Below are 27,102 nucleotides of genomic sequence, written 5' to 3'. Positions count from 1 at the left end.
AAGTTTTCTTTTACCCACCTCTAAACATTTTGGGGGTGTGGCCTAAGTGTGGGAGGTGCCCACACCACACACACTTAGGCAACACCCCCAAAATTTTACCGGGGCCCGGCAATCCTCTCGGCTGCCCTGGGTGCGTGCACCTGGCGAACAGATTGTTTGCAGTGGGTGCACGCACCCTGCGTCTGCACAGACGATAAACCATTTGCATGGGGGATGCAAATGGATGTGAATAACCCCCTATGTGTGCACCCACGCTTGCCGATGCCGGGGCAGTTGGGGGCGGGCAGCATGATGCTTGTGGCGATGTCTTCTGTTGGCCATGCAACAGGGTCTGTAACATGGCAGTTGGTTAGCACTTAATCGCTCTCCACTTTATCACTCTCCAAGGCTTAGTACATCTGCCCTAGAATGTCTGTCAGTCTGAAGGACAGTTTATCTCAGTGTATGCCGAGCATAAGACTATGGACAACTGAAGACAGTTACCACGTACAGGCTGCTTTCTTTCCTTCAATACCCTGTAAGTGGCCTGGTTCCTCACTGAGTATTATTGATTCCTCTATATCTAATTGTTACTTTCACAGACCTGTGGATTCCCATTGTCCCATTGTATTACCCGCAGGCACCAAAATGAGAACAAATATGTAGGTCATACAGGATATACAGTAATCCGTTTTTGTGATATAGGGCCAAGCTTTATGTGGATTACACGGTGAGTTACAAAAGTCATCCCTAGTAGTAGTTGCTGAGCTCAGTTACTATGATACAGCATCTATACAGTATATAATGTTATCAGAGTTACAATAAAGGCCTTAGTGGTTTGTGGCAGATGTAGTACCAACAAACGTAAATCATGTAAACACTTGTATGCTCAGCTACACAGCGCCATCTAGTGGTTGTGATCTTTATCTATCTCCCGCCATCTGGTGGTTGGAATGTGCTAAAAATATATCTGCTCATTTGATAAGCAGAAACTTTAATACAGTGATCACTATAACTGGTTATGGTATAATGGGTTGACTGTCTAGGTTGATCCCAAATGAACAACATGGACAAGGTCAACATCACCAAAAGGTCGACACAAGCAAAATGGGTCAACACATATTAGGTCGATACGCATTGGATCGACCACAGAAGGTCGACATGGCTTAGGTCGACACATGATATAGGTCAAAATGGCTAAGGTCGACCTAGTTGAAAGGTCTACACAAGCACTAGTTCGAAGAAAAAAACAGTTAAAAACATGTGTTTTTCAGGTTTTTTTTGTCCCAAATGTCGACATAGACACCCTCAAAGTGTCCCATGTCCCCATGCCATGCTTCGGGCACACTATCCTATTCTCTCTCCATGCCCGTTTGGATGGTAGGGAATGAATACTGTCTGTCGGAACATGTTGCCAAAAATAAAAGTGAAAAACATATGTCGATCTTTTGACTGTCGACCTAGTCATTGTCACCCTAATGCTTGTATCGACCTTCCAACCCTATCAACCTTAGCCATGTCGACCTAAGCCATGTCGACCTTTATTAGTCGACCCAATGCACCTCAACCTATGCACCTATATGTGTCGACCCAGTGAACAAGCAAAATGTTGACACAAGAAAAGGTTGATATGATTTTTTTAAATGTTTTTTGGTGTCAATTTGTAAACATAGAAACATAGAATTTGACGGCAGATAAGAACCACTTGGCCCATCTAGTCTGCCCCTTTTTTTAAACATGTTACCTCAAACCATATTTGATCCTTATTTTTTTGTAAGGATATCAATTTGCCTATCCCAAGCATGTTTAAATTGTACTACTGTATTTGCCTCTACCACCTCTGACGGTAGGCTATTCCACGTATCTACTACTCTTTCTGTGAAGTAATTCTTCCTCACATTTCCCCTGAATCTTCCTCCCTCTAGTTTCAGTGCATGTCCTCGTGTTCTGCTGCTCCTCTTCCTGTGAAGAATAGATTTTGTAGATTTTGGCACATGGACCCCAAATTAGTTTAGCGCTTAGCTGTGGGCAACTTTACCAAAACCAATTGGAGTCCACATGGGTGGTAAAGTGTTAAAGAGTTAAAAAAGAGAAACAAGTAAAACACATCACATGTCCTTTTCATGCGTTGGCCATTGTCATGGCGGACATTTGACCATGTCAACCATATGCATGTCGACCTATTGACTGTCAGTCAGATAACATATAAGCTGGAGCTCCCACAATGCAGCAGGTGTGCCAAAAACTGTTGCCCTCCCCTATTCCTGGCTTTAATCTGTGAATGTTGAGGAGGCTATGAAGGCTGTAACTCACACTAAGGGGTATATTCAATGCCGTTTAGGTGAGCTATGACAATGAGCAGTGCCTATTGCTCGCCGTCATAACCCGCCTTAAGTATTCAGTGCTCCCCTGCACTTGCCGTTTCCACCTCGCTGTTTCTAAAAAGCAAGGTTGGAAACGATGAGTGCGGCCGCCAAAAAGGAGAGGCTCACAGCTATATGAAGCGGGCTCGCTGCATTTGCGCCAAACCTCACAATTCGGGGGAGTTATCGACGTTTCCCCGGAACATTCCATATGGCGAGCGGCCAACTTTTCCTCACAAAAAAAAGCCATACTCGCTGTACAAATCCCCTTCGCCAGCACTTGCCTTTAGCATTTAGAATATAAATGAATGTCTAGTGCAGTGGTTCCCAAACTGTGTGCCGTGGCTCCCTGGGGTGCCTCAGGATGGTGGCCCAGGACCAATTCAATTTTTTTATGATCAATTATTTATGGGCAAAACCAGTGCTGGTGGCTGCCAATCATAAACGTGTAAAAACAGAAGCAAATCATACTCTTAAACATATAACTGAACCTAAGAATCACATAAAAACACAATCTACTTAATTTTATATTTATTTTTCTGCATTTTCTTTTTGGGCCTAGGCTGTGGAAAACTTCTGATACTCTAGGGTGCTGTGATTCAAAAAAGATTGGGAACCCCTGGTCTAGTGTATGAATGGTTATTACATCTAATGAAAGCTCTTATATTATTATAACATAAAGTAATGGTTTCCCTGTAATGATATATGGTCTACATGTAAACTGTGCAGGAATGTATAAGAGTACAAAAACATTTTGACTGAGTTTCTTGCTTACACAGCACCCAGAATGATGTGGTTGGTTTAGACTTTTCGTTTGACTTGTAATGTTTAGATATGGTCCTGTAAACACACCTCTGATCCCATAGCACCTTGATGAAATGTTGGTTCACACTATGCCTGCACTTTATTGTATGTAAGTAATACATGTTTTTTGGAAACATCCATTGGATGCTGCCTGTTTTCGGGGAAATGTTTTTTCTTTATCACATATAGCAATTAGACTGCATCAGCTGTTACCGTTAATAACTACCTCTCTGGAACTGTGCATTCAGTATGTGGGCTTTGCCACTGTTCAAGCCAAAATATTATTTTAAAACAGATTTTATTTCTTTTTTTCATATTTATTTATTTTTCTACAAGAAAAGAATAAAAAAAAATATAGAAATCTCTAAACGTGGAAATGTATTTTTTGAGCATAAACCTAAATAATCAGGGAATGCGGAAGAAGGGTGACATGTTTTTGGGTTGTCTACCTGTGGCTGGGTCTGAACGATCCAAATGATATTATCAAAAATAAAGTCTCAGCAAAAACCAGAGGGGAAATTTCTGAGGGCAAAATAATCATTATTACTAACATGTCTATTTTATCCTTTTGAACCCTATTTCTAGTGTCTCTCATTCTATCACTAGCTTTCTGTGATTCTATGTCTAGCTGGTTCTCTTGTCTTATAACAGATATGCTGCAAGCTTTCAGTCACGTTTGTGAAAAGTGCACTTCCTGACCCTTTCACTTCAGTGCATACAATGGTCTATCTGTACGCAGTTTCCATTCTTTTCTTTCAATATCCCATTTATTGCTAACTCTCATTAACCTTGAAAAACAGTCAATTACATCAACAGCTGTCTCTTGACTGTCATTTCTTTTGTCCTGTCTGCCACTGCTGTCATTGACTGTCTCTCCCAGGAAAGGGTGTCACTGACTGTCTCTATTTCAAAGCCATAATTTATCTCTTAAACCCAGCTTGCTTTCTCACTGTCTTTTTCCCTAACTATCACATTCGGCACCCTTTTCTACCTGTATCTGCCACATTCTATCCATTCCTGGCTGTTACACCCACACTCACTCTGTCTATCTGTCTCCCCTTGTTATCCAACACAAGCCGTCCCATGATATTCTCTCACTACTAAACCTCTCATCTCTCATTGTATGTGGATTGTGGATTTTGGGCAGTCACAGGGCACTCCTCATACCATCTGCCCTTTAGTTATTAGTTCACTCAGTGCTATCACATGGTTCTGGGCTGTCTCTCAGGCTAGGGCCTTGGGACTGTGGGCTAAGCACAGGCCGGGGTCTTCCTCTTATGTAGCCCCCCTTTCTACGTGATCTCCTCCCATGATGAACTTGTAAATGGAGACTCATCAGCTCTCCCACGGAGGTTACGAACGGACAGTACATGCAGCGGTGGAAAGGATTTCCTTGAGACAAATCCAAGGGCTCATGCTCTGGTCTTCCATTAGTTGGTTGATGGGAAGGGCTCCTTCTCCTTTGCCCACCTCTGCTAGTCATGCGAGGGAATACACTTGGACCCTGACCCTCATTCAAGTGAAGGCGGAGAGGCAGGGCGGGTCCATCTTCACAGGAAGATGGCAAATCAGGGCAGGAACTTCCCCAAGCAGAAGATACAGCAGGAAGAAGTCGCTCTTGTTGGGTTGCACCTTGCTGAATGCTCTTACCCCTTAAGGGGACGCCAGCAGAAAGTTTGGAGTCGCGGTGATGCCTCTGGAGATGGTATTTTAGAGAACCAGACTGAGTGCCAGCATAAGAGCAATGAGGGCATTTATAAGGTCGCTCTCCTGTGTGGGAGCAAGAAAAAAGGTAAATAGTGTAGGACCAGCAAAAAGTTTGAAAAATAATGGATTAAACTATAGACAATGATAATGTCTGATGATAATTTATTTGAAAACAGATTTGTTTTAGAATAAATAAAATGCACATAAACATGTTCAAATTAGCAGGATATATGCAAATTTCATGCATCCCCAGAATGTATCTTGGGGGTGGGGTGCGGGGCTGCAGTAGATATTGAAGATTATGATAGCAAAACAGTCCCTATAGGTTTCTATGGAGCCTGCTAAATTGCAAGATTTACCAAGCTCCAGAATGTAAAGCATTCCCGAACTTGGCCCAACAGCTAATGCCATCGTCAGATGAAGTTAGCCCTTTTTAGCCGATAGGCTAATCCACTGCATATTTTGTGGAGAAAGATTCTTTAAATCCCTCCCCACTAGGGAGGCCAATACCGGGATCGGGATCCGCGGGATCCCGGGATTTTGGCCTAAAATTGCCGGGATTTGAATCCCGGGATTGAGGCTTCCAATCCCGGGATTCCGGGATTAGTAACCCCATTAGTTTTTGTTTAAAGCCGGGCAGCACTGTGCACCAGAATATGGCTCAGACGCTGCCCGGCTGACTGTTTCTTACCCCCGGTGCAGCTGTCGGGAGTTGGGAGGGACTGAGTGCTGTGCTGACAAGCATGGCGGCGCCCAGGCTGCGCAGCGTGAACCCTGACATCACGTCACGCTGTGCAGCCCGGCCGCTGCTCTGCCTGTCAGCACAGCACACTGTCCCAAAGCCGGACAGACGCCCGATGTGCCAACCCCAGCCTTCCGCCCACCCGCCGGAGATAGCCGTCCTGCTGCTGCCCTGTCACCACAACCCCCGCCGCCGTAAGTGACAGTGCGGGGGCAGCTTTAGGAGAAATTTATATTGTCATCTGGGGGAGGGGCTGTTTTTGTTTTATTAGGGAGGCCAATCCCGGGATCCCGGGAATCCCGGGATTGAGCATTTTTCAATCCCGAATCCCGGGATTGAAAAAATGCCCCGGGATTGGCATCCCTACTCCCCACTGATGCAGGTGCAACATGTAGTGGTAGCTACCATTTTGCACAAAATCCATCATCAAGACAGGTTTTCCTGGCAAAGTCTTTTCTGGCATGCGAAGTATCATCATTGCAAGAGGTCATATACATTACTAAATCGTGTTATAGGCAATATTTTCATATCTCAACTGCATAAAAAAGGTGAGCTGTAATAAATATGCCTCTTACTAATACAACACTTAAGTAAACAACACTTAAGTAAACAACACTTAAGTAAACAACACTTAAGTAAACTGACTAATACAACACTTAAGTAAACAACAAGGTAGAGAATAATAGAAAGCAAATTAAACAATACATATGAAAATATGCTAAAATCTCAGAAAACAGCACTCTCATACCTGTGTGCACACGAAGATGCACCTTAAGGTGATGGGAAGAACGGAAGGATTTGGCGCAAAAGGGACAGTCTCTCCCAGTTCCTCCACGAGGTCTCTCCACCTGAGAGGAGTTGACGCTCCAACCATTCTTATCTAGAGAAGAAATTAGGGGAGCACTGAAAAATCACACAAAGAATTTGTATGTGCATGTCGAAAGAATATAAAGTAGCAGCATGGTGGTGTAGTGGTTAGTATTACTACCTCACAGCACTGATGTTATGTGGAGTTTGAATATTATCCCTGTGTTTGCTTGGGTTTCCTCCCACACTGCAAAAACACACTGGTAGGTTAATAAACAAAATTAATTCTAGCAATGCCAGAGTAGGGCAATACTAAGCCCTGCTCTCCTGCAAGTGTGATGTCGCAACATTACAGAGATAGGGCTGGTACCAGGAAAGCAAAATCTGGGTCCATCCTAAGGACATACCAGGTGACGCTCAGGTAGATCTTCAAGCTGAAGGGTAGCGGTTTTCCAGGCACCGTGCAAACCACATTCAGGTGCCATCAGGCAGTGATAGTATCTTCCCATTGACACAGCTCCACACACGCTTAATGGAACCCCAGTGTTTATGTGTATGTAATTTAGACTGTCAACTGTAAGTTGGCATTGACAAATACTTAGTAAATTAACTACAATATATTAAAATTAATAATATAAGAATAGCAAATCCATTTGTATATATGTAAATATTAGTAATAAAGAAAAATGAGTTGCAGTCTAGTTGGTAAATGATTTTACTAGGGCTAAACTAGCCATTGTGTTGCGTAAACAGCATTGGCTGCAATACATCTTTTTGATTACTTGCTTTCAATTTGATGATGTTTTTTTCTTTGTTTAGACCACTCTGTAATTGTGTTGCATGTCTGTTGTGACCAAGGTGTGCAAAACTCATTTCAGAACCACAAAAGTGCAAAGCCGCACAGAGAGTGTTGTTTTGTTGGGTAGTGTACCGATTTATTTGTGGGCCAAAGCGGTGGCATATGGAGGAGGGGGTGTTTACATTGGCACCTACAGATGGCAGAAGCTGGATGAGGACATTACTTGCAAAGGACACAAAAGGCACACACATGCAACTACTTTTGCAGAAATTTAAACAATCCTGTGCCACAAAATGAAATTCAATTACATATAGGGCTAGAGCTGTCAAGGGGTCTTTGCCTGTTTTACACAAGGAGGCTTTTACTTCTGCATAATGCATTTTGCACCTGCCATAAGCATTTCTGCCGGAAAACACAGTCCTGATTCAGAAGTTGCATGAGATTTTGTTCTTACGTGTGAAAATAATATGAACTGCCATCTTGTGCACTGAGAAACCCACTGGTGGCATTTCACATGTTTAAGATGAAACATCAGGTAGACATTGCTCAGACCATCAAACTGCTTAGCGACCCTATGCAGTCAGACAGCTCTGCTAATTTGAAGTTGCTAACTTGGGAACACCCAGAAAAAGGTACACACACCTGAGATCTTCTAGCCACCCTCTAATATGTCCTCCCAAACACTCACTACCTGTCACTCACTTTGCAAATAGATCCTCTGCGGGCCTGCAATCGCTAATCATTGGCTGTGCATGCACAGTGCGGCTTTGGTACAGTCACAATAGCATGAAAATCATGACATAGTGCAACTCGGCATCACAGCCCAGTGTTAGGGGAGCAAGTGATAAAATCAAGTAACACATCTTATAATAGTCCTTACGTCCCTTTACCCTTATTATTATTGACATAATTTAGCCTAAACTGAACAGTATTTTGAATTTTTTTTAATGAGGCAACAATACAGTTTACCTTCCTCTAGAACACATTAATGACATATAGCCTACCATAATATTGGGCACGGTTTCAACTTTTCTAAAATAGAGGTGGCCTGAGGAATACAAATGTCTTTGATTTATATAAAGATTATCCTGAAAACATTTATTGTGCTTAAAGGAGTGAGCGTTAGAGACATGTTTAATAAGACACAACATCACATAAATCTCTCCTCACAGAAAATGTGTGTGCAAAATAGTCACAGTGCCTGGCCATTGCTACCTGTTCCTTCCAATGCCACTATGAACATCCATCATTCAGTTTCCAAATCTTTCCAATCCCGTTAGCACAATAACACTGTGCAGGACTTAATGATGCATGCTTACAGCAAGCATGTAAGGAGCGATCTGTAATGATGCTGTATACCATGCCTATCTATTAACGTCAATACCTGCTTTTGACAGGAATCTGCAGTAAAGCTTTTTTAAAAGGGAGGGGGAGCGACGCACATATTACACCTTCTGCAGCAATTACTATCCCTTTTCCTTTTCAAATCTCTGCTGTCAATCCCTGTCAAAAGTACGGCATGACTTTAAGCAAATGAGGGTGTACAGAATTTCCAATTACTTTTTATAAAGATGTAAATGACATTTGAGTAAAAAGCACAATTAAACAATCATTCTTACCTGAAAACCCCACTGTTTTCAGCACAATTCCAGATGAACCCTGGGGTAGCATAACCTTGGAAGAGGCTCCCTCTCCAACTGCTGCACCCATTGCCTGTCCTCTTGAAGAAGCACTGGCTCCATCTTGATCTCCATCGCCTCCTTGCACTGCTCTTGCTGTGGCTTGAAGCATCTGGGAGCAGGTGGCATCCCCGGGAGGAGGCAACCTCAATAGGAGGCCTGAATAAAAATTTTGATATCCAAGAAGCCTGGAAGAAGAGGCTGATGAAGGGGAATTTGAAGTGGTGGCATGAGAGGACTGATGCACAAGGGGCTCCTGCCCTGCTACTCCTTTAATCTTGCCAAGGTGGACCTTCATGTGGTTCTTCAGAAACCATGACTCCTTGAAGCATCGTCCACAAACTGAACACCGATGATCAAAGGAGTCCTTATGTTTGCGCATGTGGCCCTTTAAGAACCATGACTGGGTGAAGCTCTGGGAACAGATCTCACATTTGAACTCAGCAGGTGGTAGGGCAGGAGTTGGGGTGGGGGCAGGTGGAGGTGGAACAATCTTGGGTCGCTGAGGGGCTGTATGTCTCCTCTCAACATGTCCCATCAGCTCCCCCTCCTGAGATGCTGCAAAGTCACAAAGGTGACACTTATAAGGCCGGTGAAGTATTCTGAGGTGACGCTCCAACTCAGCTGCCTTCCGAAATTTACCTTTGCAGAACGGACATGGGTGGCGAAGTGCTGGAAGTGGAGCAGGAATAGACAAAACAGGAACTGGTTCTTCAATGTCTTCTGCTACTGAATTTTGAATTAGAGAGGAATTGGGTTCTTTTTGATGTTGATGTCCAAGAATCATAGGCCTAGGGGAATTTGAGTCAAATGGAGTCTTAAGCCCACCACGACCTGGGGTTAGAGTCCCACGTACCCTGTGGGTACTTGCATGAAGTGCCAGAATGCTGATAAAACGGAATTGCTTCCCACATATTGTGCATGGAAATTGACGGGACTTGGAGCTTGAACCATCGGAAAAACCATTGGAATGACGTTGAAGATCCAGTTCTTCATCAGCAAAAGAGAGGCCAAGCAGGGAAGATGAAGTAGGAGGAGAAGAAGGAGGGGGGGAAGGTGATGCCTGGGATGGTGACAGTGAAGATGGAGGAGGAGATGGAGAAGGAGAAGTTGGAGCTATTGAATATACTGGACATGTGTCAAGATTTTGTGGGGACAAAGTAATCATTGAAATATAAGGGGAGGCTGGAGGTGTGGATGGTGCAGAAGAGTCTGCAAGAGGGCAGAGAGAAACTGGTGATGGAGAAGGAGAAATTAGAGGAGGAGATACAGATGGTGGAGGGGGAGACAGAGCAGTGGAAGGTGGACTTGGAGCCACAGGAGGAGGGCAGAAAGTTACCCTTTGAGGAGAAAGACTTTCAGGTGGGGGACAGAGAGAGACAGGTGAAGGGGAAACTGGAGGAGAAGCAAGAGGCAGGGAAGTTGCAGCAGGGCTAATACGTGGTAAAGGTGAAGATTTTGAAGGTGAAGTTTGAGAGGGGAGAGGCAGAATAGTGACATGAGACATGAGAGCAGTAGGAGAGGGTGAAAGAGAAGTGGGAGAGGGTGAGAGGTGAAGAGGAGATGGTGTGGTTGGAGGGGAAACAGGTTGAACTGGTGATGGGGATATACTGATTTGCTGAGAAATGGATTGTGGAGGTGTCGAAGGGTTCATGACAGAAAGAGGAGGTGACTGAGAAGAAGGAAGTGCTTGAGTGAGAAGCGGTGGAACAGAGTCCATTGCTAGGATATCTCAAAGGGTCTCTCCAGGGGTGTTGATTATTCTCCTAAGAAAATAAAATAATAGAGGTTTAACAAAACATAATTGAAAACTTTTGGGTCTGATTTCTATTTTTACTGTAAAAATCAGTTACTTGTATAGCCAATGTGACCCTGATCTAGGCAGAAGTTCAGTGGGAACTGATGTTGCTATTCTTAAAGCTTATGCCCTAGTCTATTGTGATGAAGATATTGAAGTATGTTCTTTTTCAGACAGTAATGTACCACTTAGGGGGAAAAAATGGGAGTTCTATTTCATATGGGATGTTGCTATGGGCAACCAATAAGAATCTACTTAATGATTTAGCCCCTTCTAGCTAGAAGATAGTATCTGATTGGTTGCACATAGCAAATTCCCATGTGATATATAACTCCCATCCTAGTAAATTTCCCCCTAAGTGTCAATCCTATTAGGTGCAAGGGGAGAGGACAGGGGGCATTTTGCTATTGTAACACTATAGAAATGCCAGCGACGGAACCTCAACTTTCCCCCTTTGTAGTCCAATTTCATCCTGGACATGCAGATTGTTCTACACAGCCTTTTGGTGCTACAAACAAAAAATGAACGAGTCCTGAGGTACCGTACTAGCATACAGTAGTGTTCATTCTAGCACCCGCTAGCTTTGAAAACCCATGCAGTTCCTCTTCCCTGCCTGGGGTGTCGCTGTCTGCTGTGGTGCTTCTAGCACAGTGTGGCCTGTATATCAGCACTGACATGCAAACCAGACCTTTGCTAGAAACACCACAGCAGACAGCGACACCCAGGCAGGGAACAGGAACTGCATGGGTTTTCAAAGATAGCGGGTGCTAGAATGAACACTAATACAGCGGCACTTACATGTATCACCAGGTGAACTGTCACTATTAGGATTGAGACCTAAGAACAACTCTATGAAAAGTCAAATAAAATAAATAAATATGGAATAAAACTGGTGAGAAACCAAAACTATTCTTGCATCCTTTAACTAATGTACAGTACTACTGTTTGCTGAATTTATTTTGCATTACCAAAGCATGAATTAGTTCAATAATGGAACACTAGTAATACACTGGTCAATGGGTGTGGATCATTAGGGTGACAAACAACAGGCTGACTACTATTGGTCGATACACTCTCTAGGTGCATGTCGAACGGGATCGCACCAAAAGCTGTGGAAGTCAGATGTGGTGATTTGGCTACATCTGTACTTCTGCTGACATCAAGGGCAGGTGCACAGAGCAGGTCAGGAGCGAGATGGAAAAATAGCCTAGATATTGGGTTAGGCCACAACACACCCCACTGGAACCAGTACTGCCCCACCGAAATCAGAATAGTTGGCATGCTCATTGTACAGTTACATGAGCATACAAGACACCGGGGCCTATTTATCGTTGAATATTTGTGGAATATCCCCTGAAAACACGTGCTTTCGGGGGATGCCCACAAATAGAATGTATGGAGTAGGTACCAATGCAGACATCAGTGCCTCCATTTCCCCCATAGACGATGTCAGATTTAATACCAGGAGAGGTAAACGGCATCTGCACCTTTGTGGTCAGCATATACTGCGCATGGAAAATGGCCTTGGCTCCTGATGTAGAAGTCAGTGAAATTATTGTTTTTTTTGATCATTTCACCTCTTTACACTTCATAGAGATGGGCTTTGGTCCCTGCATGTGATTATTAGTATATTCCGGGGAAATGTTTATTTCCAATTGGTGCAAATAGCAGCAATAAGAACTAATAAAGTAAAAATGACCCACTATATTTTGGTTATTTGTGCGGACTTAAATGTGTGAAAAGGTAGTAATGGTCTCACTGAAATGAAATCGTGGGGACTATGTAAAAACCAGACCCGGACAAAACCCCGGACCGGACATCAAAATCTGCAGTCTGGAGTTTGTACTGTCTGGACCAGGGGGTGTCTTGTCCAGGGGGGTGCCTGTAACAGCTGTCACCAGGGAGAGGAGGAGGGGAGATTACAGCCTCCCCGTGTGGTCCGGACCATACAGCTTGGAGCTTGTAGCAACCGGTCCGGCGGTCTTGTCCTGGTCCGGTTTTTACCCATACCCGAAATAGTGATTGTAACTTACTGGAAGGTGTGTATATAACAGGCAATGAAAAATAGGGGTTGCATGTAGAAGGGGAAGTATAAGTAACTATGATACAGAAGGGCAGGTTTAGAGCTGTAAGGAGTAGGTTAGATTGCCTGGGAAACGGTTGTTGGGTTGACCTGTATTCCGTTGACATACATTGAGTCGACACCGGCAGACCATAGGTCAACATGGACTATAGGTTGACAAGGACTTTAGGTCAACATGGTTTTAAAAGTGATTTTTTTTTTTGCCCAAAAATTTTTTACATTTTATAGCTGTCAACCTAATGTATGTTGACCCAATGACCAATGCCTGATTGCCCACAGGAAACCCCAGGTTATACAGTATACACAAACTATACTGTAGGCGGTGCTGGGGTGCTGCTATGGTACACTATGGGCCGACACTGCCAGTCGCCCTGCTGCTACATGGGAGTTGTAGTTCTCTTCTCTAGTCCGGGACACTGGCTAGGTACCGCTGTGCTGTTACAGATTATTACAGCCCGTGCATTATAGCACATTATCATAAACAATATACCAATAACACTGAAGTTTAGGAGAGGGTGTTGGCGAGGCTGCATGTGCCAGCCATCATTGTTATTGCAGTTGCGGGAACACAGATAGATCAATACGTGGTTTATTCTATGAGAAGAAATGTCTGATGCTAAAAGCTCACGTCAATACACCGTACATCGTGCTGCCAGCCAGCCGTCTTCAATGTGCCAGGACAGATCCAGGAGGATTTCTACATTTTTTTTTAAAGATGCCGGGGTCATCCGTGTCCCGCGGGCTGCGCTGGTTCGCGGTGGTCACAGGACGGGGTTGGGCTGTGAGTGTGCAGACGGTGACCATGGGGTCGCGGCCACAGGAAGTCGGATGAGGATGGAGCTGCCTCTCTCCTGTTCCCCAGCCACAGGGGTAGCGATGACCATGCACCTGTCTGCCACAGAGCACCAGCCACAGCAATACACTACATTAACATGACTACACTACAGTAGCTGTGACCACACCAGGCAGTGACCGTCAGCTACAGACCACAGCAACAGAACCACACCAGAGAGTCAGCCATAGGGCTACAGACCACCAGCCACAGTAATACAGTAGCTGTGACCACACACCAGCCACCACAGCTACAGGCACCAGCCACAGTGATGTGCATGATTTTGGAGGGCACTGATTTGGTAGCTGACAGGCCACTTAGTTCAGGGAAAATGAGTGGGTGTCGGAGCTGCAGACAGAGCGAATGTGGACAATGCCAGATGCTGTTATTCAATGCTCATCGAAGTACAGCTCGGTAAGTATTGGCATTTAGTTTTTGACTGTTTTGTAACATTATACCGCGTTCACACTGCCAGTGTGAAGAACACAGGTTTTACCTGGCATTTAAATGCAGTCGCTGCTAGGCAAATTCCCAGGTGAAGCAGTTCTACCTGGTCATTTGCCTTTCAACACAGTTTTCAGTGTGAATGATACCCCTTTTACACCCAAATCACGGATCCGATCTTGCATTTAGAACGTGGATCCAAGCCAGGCCGGATCCAGGATTTGCACCGTTTACACTGCGGGACCAGCTAGCAGGTGCTGGACGGGTTCCCGACAGTCGGGATCCCGACAGTCGTTTACCAGACGTCGGGATCCCGACTTTCATAATGCCGACAGCCGGGTGCCCGACGGCCACCCGCTATTTTCCTTCGTGGGGGTCCACGACCCCCATAGAGGGAGAATAGAATAGGTGGCTCGCGTAGCGAGCCACCGTGCCCGCAGCGTGGCGAGCGCAGCGACTCCGGGCAGTCGGGATCCCGCAGCGTGGCGAGCGCAGCGACTCCGGGCAGTCGGGATCCCGACGTCGGGATAATGACTGTCGGGATCCCGTCTGTCGGAGTCCCGTACCAGGATTCAGTATTGAATCCCGGCGGTCGGGATCCCGGCGTTCAGAATCCCGACGCCGGAATCCCGACCGCCGAAATGCCGACAAGGGGGGGACGTGGATCGCCCCCCCTTGCGGGCTCGCTGCGCTCGCCACGCAGCGGGCACGCTATTTTATTCTCCCTCCAGGGGTGTCGTGGACACCCCAGGAGGGAGAAAGTGTCGGCATTTCGGCGGTCGGGATTCTGAACGCCGGGATCTTAACTGCATCCCCCGTACCACACCCCAGCTAGCACCCCGCCAGGACCGCTGATCATCGCGCTGGGGGCATGCCCAGCACCAAGGTAAGCTGCTGGAAGTGAATGGATACCGCACACAGGCATCCATTTACCTCCTCCCTGCCTCTGCTGCTGTCTGCAGAGTACAGCAGACAGCAGCGCTGCAGTCTGGAGGTTGGGCTTCCTCCATTGATGCTAGTGGGAGCCGGGTCCGATAACCCGGCGTACCCGTTTACACTGCCCTCTACCCAGCTACTGCCCGTGTTCTACCCTGATCAGGACCTGGGTAGAAGTCCCGTGTAAAGGGACATGGGTTAACCCCTTTTACACTGCCGCTGACCCGGGTCCACAATGGAAAAACCATTCACATTGAACAAAGAAACCTGTGTTGAATGGCAAATTACCGGGTCGACACGGGAATTTGCTTAGCAGTGAGAACGGGGTATTAGTGATGTTTTCCCTCTTCCACCCATCACCTATAAGGCATGAATGGGCACATGTACAGCAGTGGTTCACAGCAGAATCCAAGCGTGAGCACTGCTCTGTGGCACATCCGCTTTATTCCAGGTGCCCTGCCAACACCTACAATAGGAAATAGGGTGTCTCCCACCTAGTACCACTCAGCCTGTACTGCAACACACAACGATGCACCTGCCAATGCTGTGGACTGTGAGATTGGACCCACTGGTGAACACTGATTCTGTATGCTGTAGATGAGCGATGCTAGATCGCACAACACTGCACAGCGATGTGTTAGCGTTGTGTGCTGAGCGATCTGTCAGGGCCAGTTTTCTCTGGTGCAGGTTATTAATCGCCAGGAGATAGTGATGCGCACGGCCGTGCATTGCTATTGCCCCTACACACACAGCGATGTAGGGACATTTTCTGAACGATGTAGTTATGTTATGTGAAATCGCTCAGATAATGCCTGTATATCGCTATGCGTGTAGGCCTCATTACATCTCTGATACTACCTGTCTCTGTGCTTGCTACATTATAGTATCTGTCAGCTGGATGGTAATGTTGCCTGTAAAGGTGCCCATGCATGCTGCGATTTGTGGGTGCGATGTGATGCGCGCTCCCGCGCACGTCCCATTGCACAGATCAAAAAGTATGTGCTGCACATAGTTTTTGAACTAGGTCCCGATCGCATCGCGAATTGCATGCAATTCCCTCTCTCTCTCTCTCTCGCAGCTATAACCCTTCCCCAAACTTGACATCACATCGAAACTCCACCCCAATAATTAATTTGACAAGCATGGCATATCTAGATGTAGATATATTTTATTTATTGTATTTATTTTTATATATTTGTATGTTTTATACATTTTCTATAACCGCACCATTAAATCGAGCTAAAAACCAGTGCATGTGAAAGGCACTGCCGCCTGGAAACAGAAATGGACAAAGTTTGTCTGGCTTTTTGCCATCTGATCAAAACCGGAGTGTGTGAAATTAGCCCAGTGGTACCTGCAATCAAGGGCATAACTACCATAGGTGCAAGGGGTGCAGCTGCTACGGGGCCCAGAACTGAAGGGGGCCCATCTTTGCCGTCTAATTAATATGTTTTACATACATTTATCACCATCATTTGCTAAATAGGGGGCAAACTTTTGCTATGGGGCCTCCGAATATGTAGGTATGCCTCTGCCAGCAATGTATATATTACTGGCACTACTGGGCACCAATGATATGTATAAGCCAGTAATATATACATTGCTGGCACCGCTGCCCACCAATGATATGTATAAGCCAGTAATATATACATTGCTGGCACCACTGCCCACCAATGATATGTATAAGACAGTAATATATACATTGCTGGCACAGGCCAGCAATGTACATATTATTGGTACCAGTGTTTAAAGTGGGGCGGAACTGCATAGGGTCAGTTCCATTTTGGAGGCGAAACGGTTTTACATTGCTACCTTTTGACTGTCTGTAAATACTTAGGTTGTTATATTGCTGTCTCCTTTTGTAAAGCGCAATGGAATATGCTGCGCTATATAAGAAACTGTTAATATATAAAGGAGACAGCCGGGCAGAGCGGTGGGAAACCTGGATGTCTCAGAGTAGGTCCATCTGTCCGTGGCGCAGCTATTTCAAATGTTGCGCCTACTCGCGAGCCAATCGGAGCTTGCGGGACCGTGAGCACTGATTGGCTCGCGAGTCATTTGAAATAGCCGCACCATGGATAGATGGACCCGCTCTGAGACATCCGGATTTCCAATGGCTCTGCCCTGCTGTCTCATTTATCACACAGTGCAGAGCACACAGTAACTTCCCCTGGCACTGGGCATGTTACCCCTGGAATGTAATATCTGGCAATGAGCATGTAGCACTTATGTGGCATAATATGTAATATGTACCGTGTTTGGCATATTGTATAATGGGCATTACCGTGTTTGGCATATTGTATAATGGGCATTACGGTGTGTGGCAAAATGTGTATTTGACATTACTGTGTGCATAATCCCCTCTCCCATAAAGCCATGCCCTAATTTTTTTGGCACTCCCTGTTCTTTTTTTATTAGGTGTTGGGTTGTTTTGCACTGTGGGGCACCATTTGAATTAGGGGTGGTATTATGTGGCCCACATTAGTTTTTTCATAGGCCATAAATTTAAAGCATGCAGGGGGTGCCGAACACCCTAGCACCCACCCTGACTGTGACATAATGGAGAGGGGGGGAGAGAGGCGGGGAAGCGAGTTCCACCACCTCACCAGGGCCACTTTAAGCACTGCTGCGCACCAATGTATAGTAATAATAGTCAGTAATGTATACACTGCCGGCGCAGGTCAGCAATGTATAAGTTACCGCTGCCACTGCCCCCCAATGTATATTTTGTTATGACGGTAACGTATACATTCTCCCTACATGTACGGCGGCAAATTAAATCGTAGCCATGCACATGGGTGTGATTTGGCCCAGTCAGAGCAGAGTGGGGTGGCGTTTACCTGTTTGCTGTGTTCTGAATATACACAGCCCAGCGATCAGTTCTGAATTAGGCTTCAAGAACAGAAATGCACTGAATAAAATGGCTGCTGTTCCCACCCTTGGAATTCAAACCCAGCCCATTATGTAAATAGCCTTTTATATGAAAGAATTTCAGCAAAGTCTTTCGCCTCCTGAAAATCTCTTGCTCTTTGGGGAAAATAGCTCAGTGTGTATGCACTACTTTGGTGACAGATATATCTATCAGAGATTTTGGCAATGTCTTTTGATTTGAGAATCTCCTAGTGTGTATGGGCCTTTAGTTATCCATACTGCATATGTGTGTGACAAGCTGCTCGCACATGTGCATTACTTCCTGTAGATTGCGGATGCCAGAGACCAGGTAAGTACCCATAACTCCGTCCTGCGATGGCATACTGTTTCTATGAAAAGTTGTTTTAAGCAGAGTAGAACCCAGTTTGATAAATAATATGGCATCGCTTTCCTTATACCTAACATGATAGCTGTTGATCTGTGTAGCTGCCACTGATTTCTGATCTATGAAGCTCCCAGCAGCTTTTCTATGGGGTTGAATTTACTAAGGATCCTAAAAATAAAAGTTGTGGTGTTGCCCATAGCAACCAGCCAGTTCCTATCAATTTCTCAAATTTTATAGAGAAATGGTAGCTAGAATCTGATCTTTGCTATGGGGAACACAACCACTATTCATTTTTAGCTATTTTAGTCAATCTCTGCCCCATTGGTCAGTGATATATTTTTGGAGTATGGTGCTAGGCTATGAGAGCCGGGCATCACACTCCCAGCTTAAAGCAATTCTGAGATAGAAATTGTGCAGGACCCTTTAGAAGCCCACATTTCTCGTTAGGAAGGTTCATACATGCACATATTTAAATTTTGACCTATTTTTACTAAATATATGAAACTTAAATTAATTACATTCCAGCTTTTTTGTCAGGGTAACAAGTCATTGTAAACTGCATGCTTTCTCCCCAGAGTTGTTTTTTTTGCCTCATTACTGGCATTCCAGTTGCAAATATTAGCATGTTTATACATTCCAAAACATATAGACTAAAAAGTCAGAAGTAATTAGGAAAACTAAATTGAAATAAAATACTCCATGCTCATCCTCAGAAAGTAAAATCTACTGTAGTCTGAAGACCATGCCCGGCGACACGGGGGGGTCAAAGGGGACAGCTGACCTGCCACACATCCGCGCAGTCAGCCGCCCGGTACCCGATTGCTGCGGGTGGCTGACACATACCACCCCCCCCCCCCTAACAAGAATATATGCGCCCGTGATGCTGCAGACTCAGGAGGGGAAGCTTCCTGGGGATTCCTGTCAGAACATGCAGCTTCCGGCCACCGCTTACACACACTGACATGAGCACCGCAGCAGCACTGGCTCATGGCAGTGTGTGTAAGCGCGCGGCAGCCGGGAGCTGCGTGTTTAAACAGGCATCCCCAGGAAGCTTCCCCTCCCGATGCTGGAGCGCAAGTATTCTTGTTGGGGGGGTGTTGTGTCATCCGCCCACAGCAATCGAGTGCCGGGCGGCTGACTGCAGGGGGTAGGGGGGCCCCAGAAATATCAATTTATGGGGCCCCAAGATTTCTGTTGCCGGCCCTGCTGACGCCTACTTCCATATCAGTGGGCCTGATTCAGAGTTGTACGCTATGTCGATGTTTCGCGATTATGAGTAGTCTGTGCATGCGCCACATGGTGATAGAATTGCAGTTATGGTCTGTGATGATTCAATGACAGAGAATGGCTGTTTTGTGGGAGGTTATGGGGAGTGGCATTTAAAACGTGGGCGTACTGGATCGAGCATCGCTGGCATTTCTAGGTTGCGGCAGCCATTCTGCATGACTGTAGACTTAAGCTGACCATACATTAGAGCTACCTGTATATGATCAGATTGTATGCAGGTTGTTATGATGTATGGCCAGCTTATGCAGTTTGTATGTGCTTTCAAAGCATATGCAAACTGCTTATGACCGCTAGCAATGCCGATGGATCATATGTGCAGCACATATGATCCGAGGATCGACCTCTCGACCCGCAAGACTCTTATCAATATTCCTCGCAATGTGCACACAATACATTGCACGACCCCTCGTAATTGTACTTTGTGTAGATGCTGTGACTATGGGCCTTATTCTGATCGGTGCGGCCGGATCCGAATATGCGGCCAGGACCGTGCGTGCGAAACCCCGCCTTCCATACGGATCGCCAACTCCGTACGTACGCGGTAAGAAGCTGGCCGAACGGACCGCACGTGTATTTTTCATGGAATACGCCTCCTCCATCTCAGGGAACCTCCCCCATCATTCGATGGTCGCAGACCATCGAATGCAGGACCGAGTGGTCCACCAGCTCCCGCAACCTCAGACCACACAGACATTTTTCCGTGCAAAAGCAGGGATCTGGGCGGGCAGCTGACATCCGGCGATGTCATATGTCCGCCCCCTACACGTGCGTCACGGCCGCATTACCATACGTACGCCCAGCATTTGCATGGGAACGCCCATGAAACGCGGGGCGTATGCATATGATAATGAGCCCAAATAGCCCTTCACGCCCCTCTCCACCCCCTGTTCGGAGTGTTCACATTTCATGCGGGATTTGGCCATACGCCCCGCTCGCACACGCCTCTGCACATGCGCAGACACAAAACATCGGCGGACCGACCGCACACGGACATTACCGCACCAACCAGAATAAGGGCCTATATGCACAATAATAATATTAATAATAATAATAGCATGCTGACAGTGGGGATTCCGACAGTCATTAGTCCGATGTTGGAATCCCAATTGACGAGACTGAGACAGCGGGGCAAGCACATCAAAGCCCCTCGCTTGGTATCTTGCTGCGATCGCCACCTATTCTATTCCCCCTCTATGTGGGTTTTGGCCCCCCACAAGGGAGAATAGCCCTATCAGCCGGGATCCTGACTCTCAGGGTTTTACCAGTTGGTATTCCAATGTCGGTGTAATGTCCGCCAGAATCCTGACTGTCAAGAGGCCATTCGGCACCCAATGTATTGGCACTCGTGGATGTAATATGACAGGCATTGCTGTGGCTGGTAACTTTGAAATCCCCATAATATCAGTGGTCTAAAAAATGCAATGGCGGAAGAAGTGCAGGGCTGCAGGATCTCTGCTTGTAGCCTACTCTAGGGTTGTCTATCCACCATTGTTTGCAAACCATCAATGGTTAGAACTCAATGGGGCAGATGTATTATAGTGGCGCTTAGCGTGCCACTATAATACTTCCTGCTTTGCCTCATTAATGCCATCAATGTTAGATGTTTTTGTCATTGATGGCAGAGAACCAACGGATCTCCCCCTTCAATGATACAGAACACCCTAATTTTTTTAAATCTACTTAGTGTCAAGATAAAAAGTGTAGCTCTGCCCCTTATGCACCCATAATGCCCCACCCAAGGCTCTGATTAGCACACAGACCAATGAGTGAAAGAGCAAGAAAGGCCATCGATGGGTGAAGACATCAATGGTTCCCCTGTGGATGGTTTTATACCAATGAGGTTAACCAGCAATGGTGGCCCTTGAGAAAAAAGGCAACCCATTTTTGGGTATGCCATCTTCTTTAAACTAATACAGCAAAAACCACAGGTGTCCCAGATAAAGGACCCCTCCAAGTAAGGCATCTAGCATCAAGAGATGGGCTACTTTGTAAACCTTTTAATAAAAAGGTGTAGTTATCCTTTAGGGGTAACTCTTAACTATAAAATAACTTACTGAATAAATAAAAGCACTTATGTCATTGTATTTGCTTTATCACTACATATAACAGCTTACACACATTAAGTCCTGTATGTAAATGCAATGCTAGACTTTTCAATACATATCAGAACATATTTTTATGTTCACAAAATGCCCTTCTATATTGGGCTATCTTTGTCTTCTACCTGACAACCTTTATTATTGTTGTAGGCAGAATGGAGTACTACTACAAGCAAGCCTTTATTAAGGTGAACACATTATTAGCAGCATTATACCTGGTTATAACAGATCTGCATATCCTGTGTATTACTCTGATTACATACCTCCCAACATATGACATGTGCAAGCTGGCCATGATAAACCATGCATATGATCCAATCAGCAATTCCTACTTTTTGGCGCATACATAGTAGGACTGACCACTGGCGGGTGCTTTCCACCCTATTCTACTTGTAAAGGTAAACTCTCTGACAGAACTCGTACCTTGCTTTTTGGAAGAATGGCCTTAAATCTCACTACTAGGAGATGCTTATGGAATAATCGCCTCTATAGGGTGAAAAAAAAATACTATAGTACTTTTTAAAAAAATAAAATGTTTTAGTCCTTCTAACATTGCCTGTTCTGTGATAGCCTTTTATCCTATGCCATTATTTATTGCTATTCACATTTTTTTGCATTGTTAGTACATTCTACTCTCTGTGCTATCATACATTTAAGCTGGTTACACTATACTAGATGATATTGTTTACAAAAAATATCATCAGCGATTTTCCTTGAACTCTCAGGCAAACAATATAGGGCATACACACTGAACGATCTCATTAACAATGTTGTTCAGTGATATCATTGGGTATGATCGGGGGTTTCATTAACAACTCGTTGGAGCGTGCATCTTTTACAATATAGTGCATACACACTAGACTATATGCATATGTATCATTAACGATAGATCGTCTAGTGTGTGCGTACCTTTAAGCTGTGTACACATGGTGCAATTTTGGCTATCGATTTTGACTACCTAGTCAAAATCGCATAGCAAGTTAGTCAAAATCACACAATGTTTAGCCGGATGGTATCCCATTCGCAGCCCTGCGGTGTCGGTATCGATTGGCTAAATAGACTGTGCAGGTTAGTCTATCTTGACTACGCATGTAGTATGTATTTGGCCTAGGACTATATAGCAAGATAGTGTAAATCTTAAGTACAGTTAACCAAAATCAAATAGTCAAAATTGCCCATTAGCTTAAATAAATTTTACCTTGTGTACACAACATTAGAGTTGCAAATTTGGTACTTAAACTCTTTACGCCAGTCCTGACTACACTCCTGTTGAATACAGAAGCAGCTATTTTATAAGCTTTAAAGGCTCCCTACTTCTGGTGTTCGCCCAGGCCCTCACTCCCTGGAGAACAGCTTAATCCTGTAGTCTGCAGAATTCCAATGGCTCATCTAATGCTGAAAATAGGTTGCCATATGCAAAATGCCTTGGCACCTATTTCCTGCAAAGTACAGAGTCCTTTGTAATCCATTACATAAAAAAATACTTTTAAATCTTGAGATCATATTTTTTGTTAATCAACTAAGGCTGGCCACACATCAGACCAACTTGCCTCCAACCATCCAGCTAGTTCCTTGGATGGAATAAAAATATGGTACTGGATGGGAGCAAAATTTGCTCCCAAAATCTGGAAAAGGACAAAAACTGTCACTCAGACACGGTACTGTAGTTGAACCTGTTTGATTTAAACAATTCGACTGAATGTTTTTATCCATTTTCCTGGGTTTGTGAGCACATTTCTGATTGTCCTTTGCTTCCATACAGTACCATATTTTTATTCCATCCAAGCAACTAGTTGGATGGTTGGAGGAAAGTTGGTGTGATGTGTGGCCAGCATAATGGCAGAGTACAGCTAACTGATGTTTGCTATCAAAGGGGGAGATTCTCAAACTAAAAATGCACCTAGGATATGTCTCATCGCAGACAAGCCAGGCAGACTTGGATGGAATTGCATACAATACATAGTATGCTAAAAGGACCGCATACGGTATATAGGGATGCTGCAGGGCAGCTCAAGGAGGATTGTGTGCGACTTCTCCCCTTGAAGAAGTCACACATAAAAAAAACGCATAAAAAAGTACAACATAAACTTCGCCGTTATAATCTAACAATAGCATTGTACACTCCTCATTCAGACTTCTGAATGGTCCACTGCAAAATTAACCATCATTAAACATGAATTTTGTTCATTATGCTTAACATACAGATGTGTCAATGTACATTTAGCCTCCTTTCGTGTTAAATTCCCCTTTTAGTTGTGCCATGTCCACTCAGTAGCGCTAAACGTCTTTTTTGCAACTTTTTCCATTTAAATAGCATCTTATATGACACACAAGCAGCGTCTACTGAGTAAACTGATATGCGGCATGTCTATATTCAGTGTGTTACTGCAGCTGCATATGCATTTAAAATACAAAGGATTTTTGTACTGTTACGCTAATGTCTTAAGCAGCTAACACTGGGAAAAGTTATACACCAAACTTTTATACAGAAGATACAGACAAAAAGGTACCCGTGCAGTCAGCGTTTAAGAATAAAATTGCATGTCATTTTTTTTTTTACACTAGTTATGTAAGTGTGGGGATATTCATATAAGTCCATATGAGTCCTAAATGGTCCTTGAATCTAGAAGAGAAAAATTAATAGTGCAGCACCTTTTGCAAAAAGGGGAATAAATGTATTCAATAATGCTCTCAGAAATGTAAAATATATACAAGCATGTAATCACCAGGCGGTGATAGAATTTGGATTGAAGGTCTCACCAACCGCTCCTGTGGTTCTGTTCAGGGCTCCTGAACCTTTAATCAGAACTCCAGGGTGGAAGGACGGTGAAGGGTTTCCTCCGTTCAAAGTACAGGGTATGTTGTCCAGCCACGGGTACACCTGCTTGCAAGCAGGTGTAACTGTGGCTGGACAACATGCATTTAAAATGCTGCGTTATGCTGTTTTTTCTAGTAAAACACTGTGATGTTGCTTTTTATATGCAGATACAGTCACAGTTTCAAACTTAGGGGGTGATTCTGGTTAACACGCAAAGCTGAGTAGCCGAATATCCCTGCACGCCGACCATCGAATGATTTTACTAGCACTCGCAAATCTATCTGCGGGCTCCCTGTACGGGAAGCGGACGGGCAGCTGACATCCACTGATGTCAGCTGTCCGTCCCCCGCACCCGCGCTACCGTTGCATTTACATGGGAACGCCTATCGTTGACTTCCATGAAACGCTTAGTGTTCCAATGGGTGCTGCCCCTCACCCCCTGCTGCACTGCTATGTGCGAACATGACGCCAAATAATCAATTCACCATGCGGCGACACATGTGCATAACATGTGCATGTGTCGCAAACCATCGCTCTCCTGTGCGGGGAGCGCATGGATTAGAATAATCAGCATATGCTTGTGTTTCCTATATGCTCAGTTTTCAAATAATACATATTATTATAACTCAAAGTTGTAAAACTGATGCCCAGAGTCACCCGGAGCTCACACATTATGTATAACGCGACTTGTATGGCATGGAGGATAGATGTTGTGGACACATCTATTTCCTGCTTTATAAACACACAAAGTTAGAAACAGGAACATGAACCTTCTGTGTAGTGTACTAAAGTATTGTTCCTTTGCTGCAAATTATACCAAATAATGTAGTCAAATGTTATTTTTTCCTTAGACAATGGTTCAAAAGTGTACACCGGGTCACCACAGTAAATTCACATGATGCTAACTGAAAGTGGGTGAAACATCGGAACCCAGAGCAAGGTACTGCAATCAATTATGCAAGCTGCATGTGACTCTAGGACAGTGGTTCTCAACCTCCAACAGGTCACATTTTTCAGGTCTCCCAGCAGGTGCACAGGTGCACTTATTATTCACTGACACATTTGAAAGATCACAGGTGGAGCTAATTATTTCATGTGTGATTCTATTCGACCTGGAAAACATGCACTGCACATGGTCCTGAGGACCGAGGTTGAGATCCACTGCACTAGGGAGTTCATACCTTTGAATGTCTTGGATAGACCCTTTCAGAAGTTTTTTTAAAGGGGCAGTCTAAACCATGCCTTGTAAATGATCTTTCCTTAATAAAATCACACTGCATTATGGGGTCATTCTGATTGACTCGATAAGCTGCGAAGCTCACAGCTTACCGAGTCCCTGTGACGCTGCCCTGCAAATCCCTGCCCCCGCCGTTTCCCCTCACATCCATGTGTGGGGATACGTTAGGAAGGCACAGCCCCTTGCATATTTCCCCGCAGAAGGAGAACCATTGGCGACCATCGAATGATTTCCCCAGCCTCCGCAAATATAAGTCAATTGAGAATGACTTAAATTTGCAGCCACCGGGACGAAGAGAGGACAAGCGGATGACATCAGTCGCCCGCCCCTAGCAGGCATTGGCCCGTCCGTGTACCCATGGGGACACCCATGAAATGCTGGCTAATCGTATGGCCCAGTGCTGCCCCCCTGTCACTCCCCCCCCCCCCCCCCCGTGAACTGTCTGGTGAGTGAGCAACTGGGTTTGCGCACACGCAAACCCCAACCAATGGTGGCAGGGGTCGATTTCTGTTCACAGCGTGTGAACCAGAATCGGCCCCTACATCCGGCCCTATGATTGTACAATAGACACACACATCCATTAAGTAATTATGGTTACTTAAACATTTAATCAAAATATTTCGGATTTACCCAATAAACTGACCTATTGGGTAATTCTTTTGTACTAGAAATGCTGTAAATAAATTCTATTCACTGTAAGATGATGCGTTGCAGAGCAATGTACATTGTGCAAATCATCCGTACATACGGCAGCCTAACATTTTGAAGTTTCCTGCACGGCGCTATATGACTATTTAGTGTACCATTGCCAGCATTCACAGGCTACCAATTTTACAGCGTTCCCACATCGCATAACATTACCTTAAGGTGGGCTAAACCTGTCCTCAAGATCTACCAACAGTTCATATGTTTCAGGCACCCTGTGGAGCTATAGTAGGAATGATTGCAGCATGATTGACAATGTAAAAGTTAGTAATGACTACAGCTGTGCACCAGCTACAGTAGGTCATTTGAAAAACATGGACTGTTGGTAGATCTAGAGGACCGGTTTGCGCAGCCCTGCCTAAAGCAGTGTACAGACGGTGTGATTTTGACTATATAGTTAAAATCGCATAGAAAGTTAAAGCCCCAAGATGCTACAATAATTTTGCACGATTTCAATCAATTTCGATGTTTCAAGACGATATATAGTTTGTAAAGTGTGAAATCGTATGTGTTTTTCATCTGATCCGATCAGATGCACGTTCCATGAGTGTCGGATAGGAGCCCCTAGATCGCTCGTACTGCACCATTGATTGATCTGAATCGGATGGAAAAAGGAGTGTTGATTGTGCATGCGATTGATGTTTCCAGTCCCTCTAGCCCCCTACTCCAGCCCATCAGCTATTTCTTATCATACAATTGTATACCATAAGATATATCTCATGCTCTT

General features: G+C 44.8%; 1 protein-coding gene across 6 annotated transcripts in view; it reads right to left on the bottom strand.

Moving 5' to 3' along the window:
• Window positions 1-2,959: 2,959 nt before the first annotated feature.
• Window positions 2,960-27,102, bottom strand: part of ZNF219 (zinc finger protein 219) — a 39,398-nt gene continuing 15,255 nt past the window's right edge. For 3 of the 6 annotated variants that reach the window (XM_083145285.1, XM_083145286.1, XM_083145287.1), the window contains exons 2-4: window positions 8,821-10,646; window positions 6,344-6,475; window positions 2,960-4,916 (exon numbers count right to left, since the gene is read on the bottom strand). In XM_083145285.1, the coding sequence (XP_083001411.1) occupies window positions 4,336-4,916; window positions 6,344-6,475; window positions 8,821-10,600 (2,493 nt within the window). In that variant the 5' untranslated portion in view covers window positions 10,601-10,646 and the 3' untranslated portion in view covers window positions 2,960-4,335. Of the gene's footprint in view, window positions 4,917-6,343; window positions 6,476-8,820; window positions 10,647-13,389; window positions 13,700-27,102 lie in introns of those variants that run through there. The other 3 variants (XM_083145283.1, XM_083145284.1, XM_083145282.1) reach the window with 3 other exon arrangements.

Source organism: Crinia signifera, chromosome 1 (genome assembly GCF_055691185.1).
Source record: "Crinia signifera chromosome 1, ASM5569118v1, whole genome shotgun sequence".
NCBI classification, from domain to species: Eukaryota; Metazoa; Chordata; class Amphibia; order Anura; family Myobatrachidae; genus Crinia; species Crinia signifera.
Note: the sequence above shows the minus strand (reverse complement) of the source record. Positions and strands in the feature narration are given on the sequence as shown.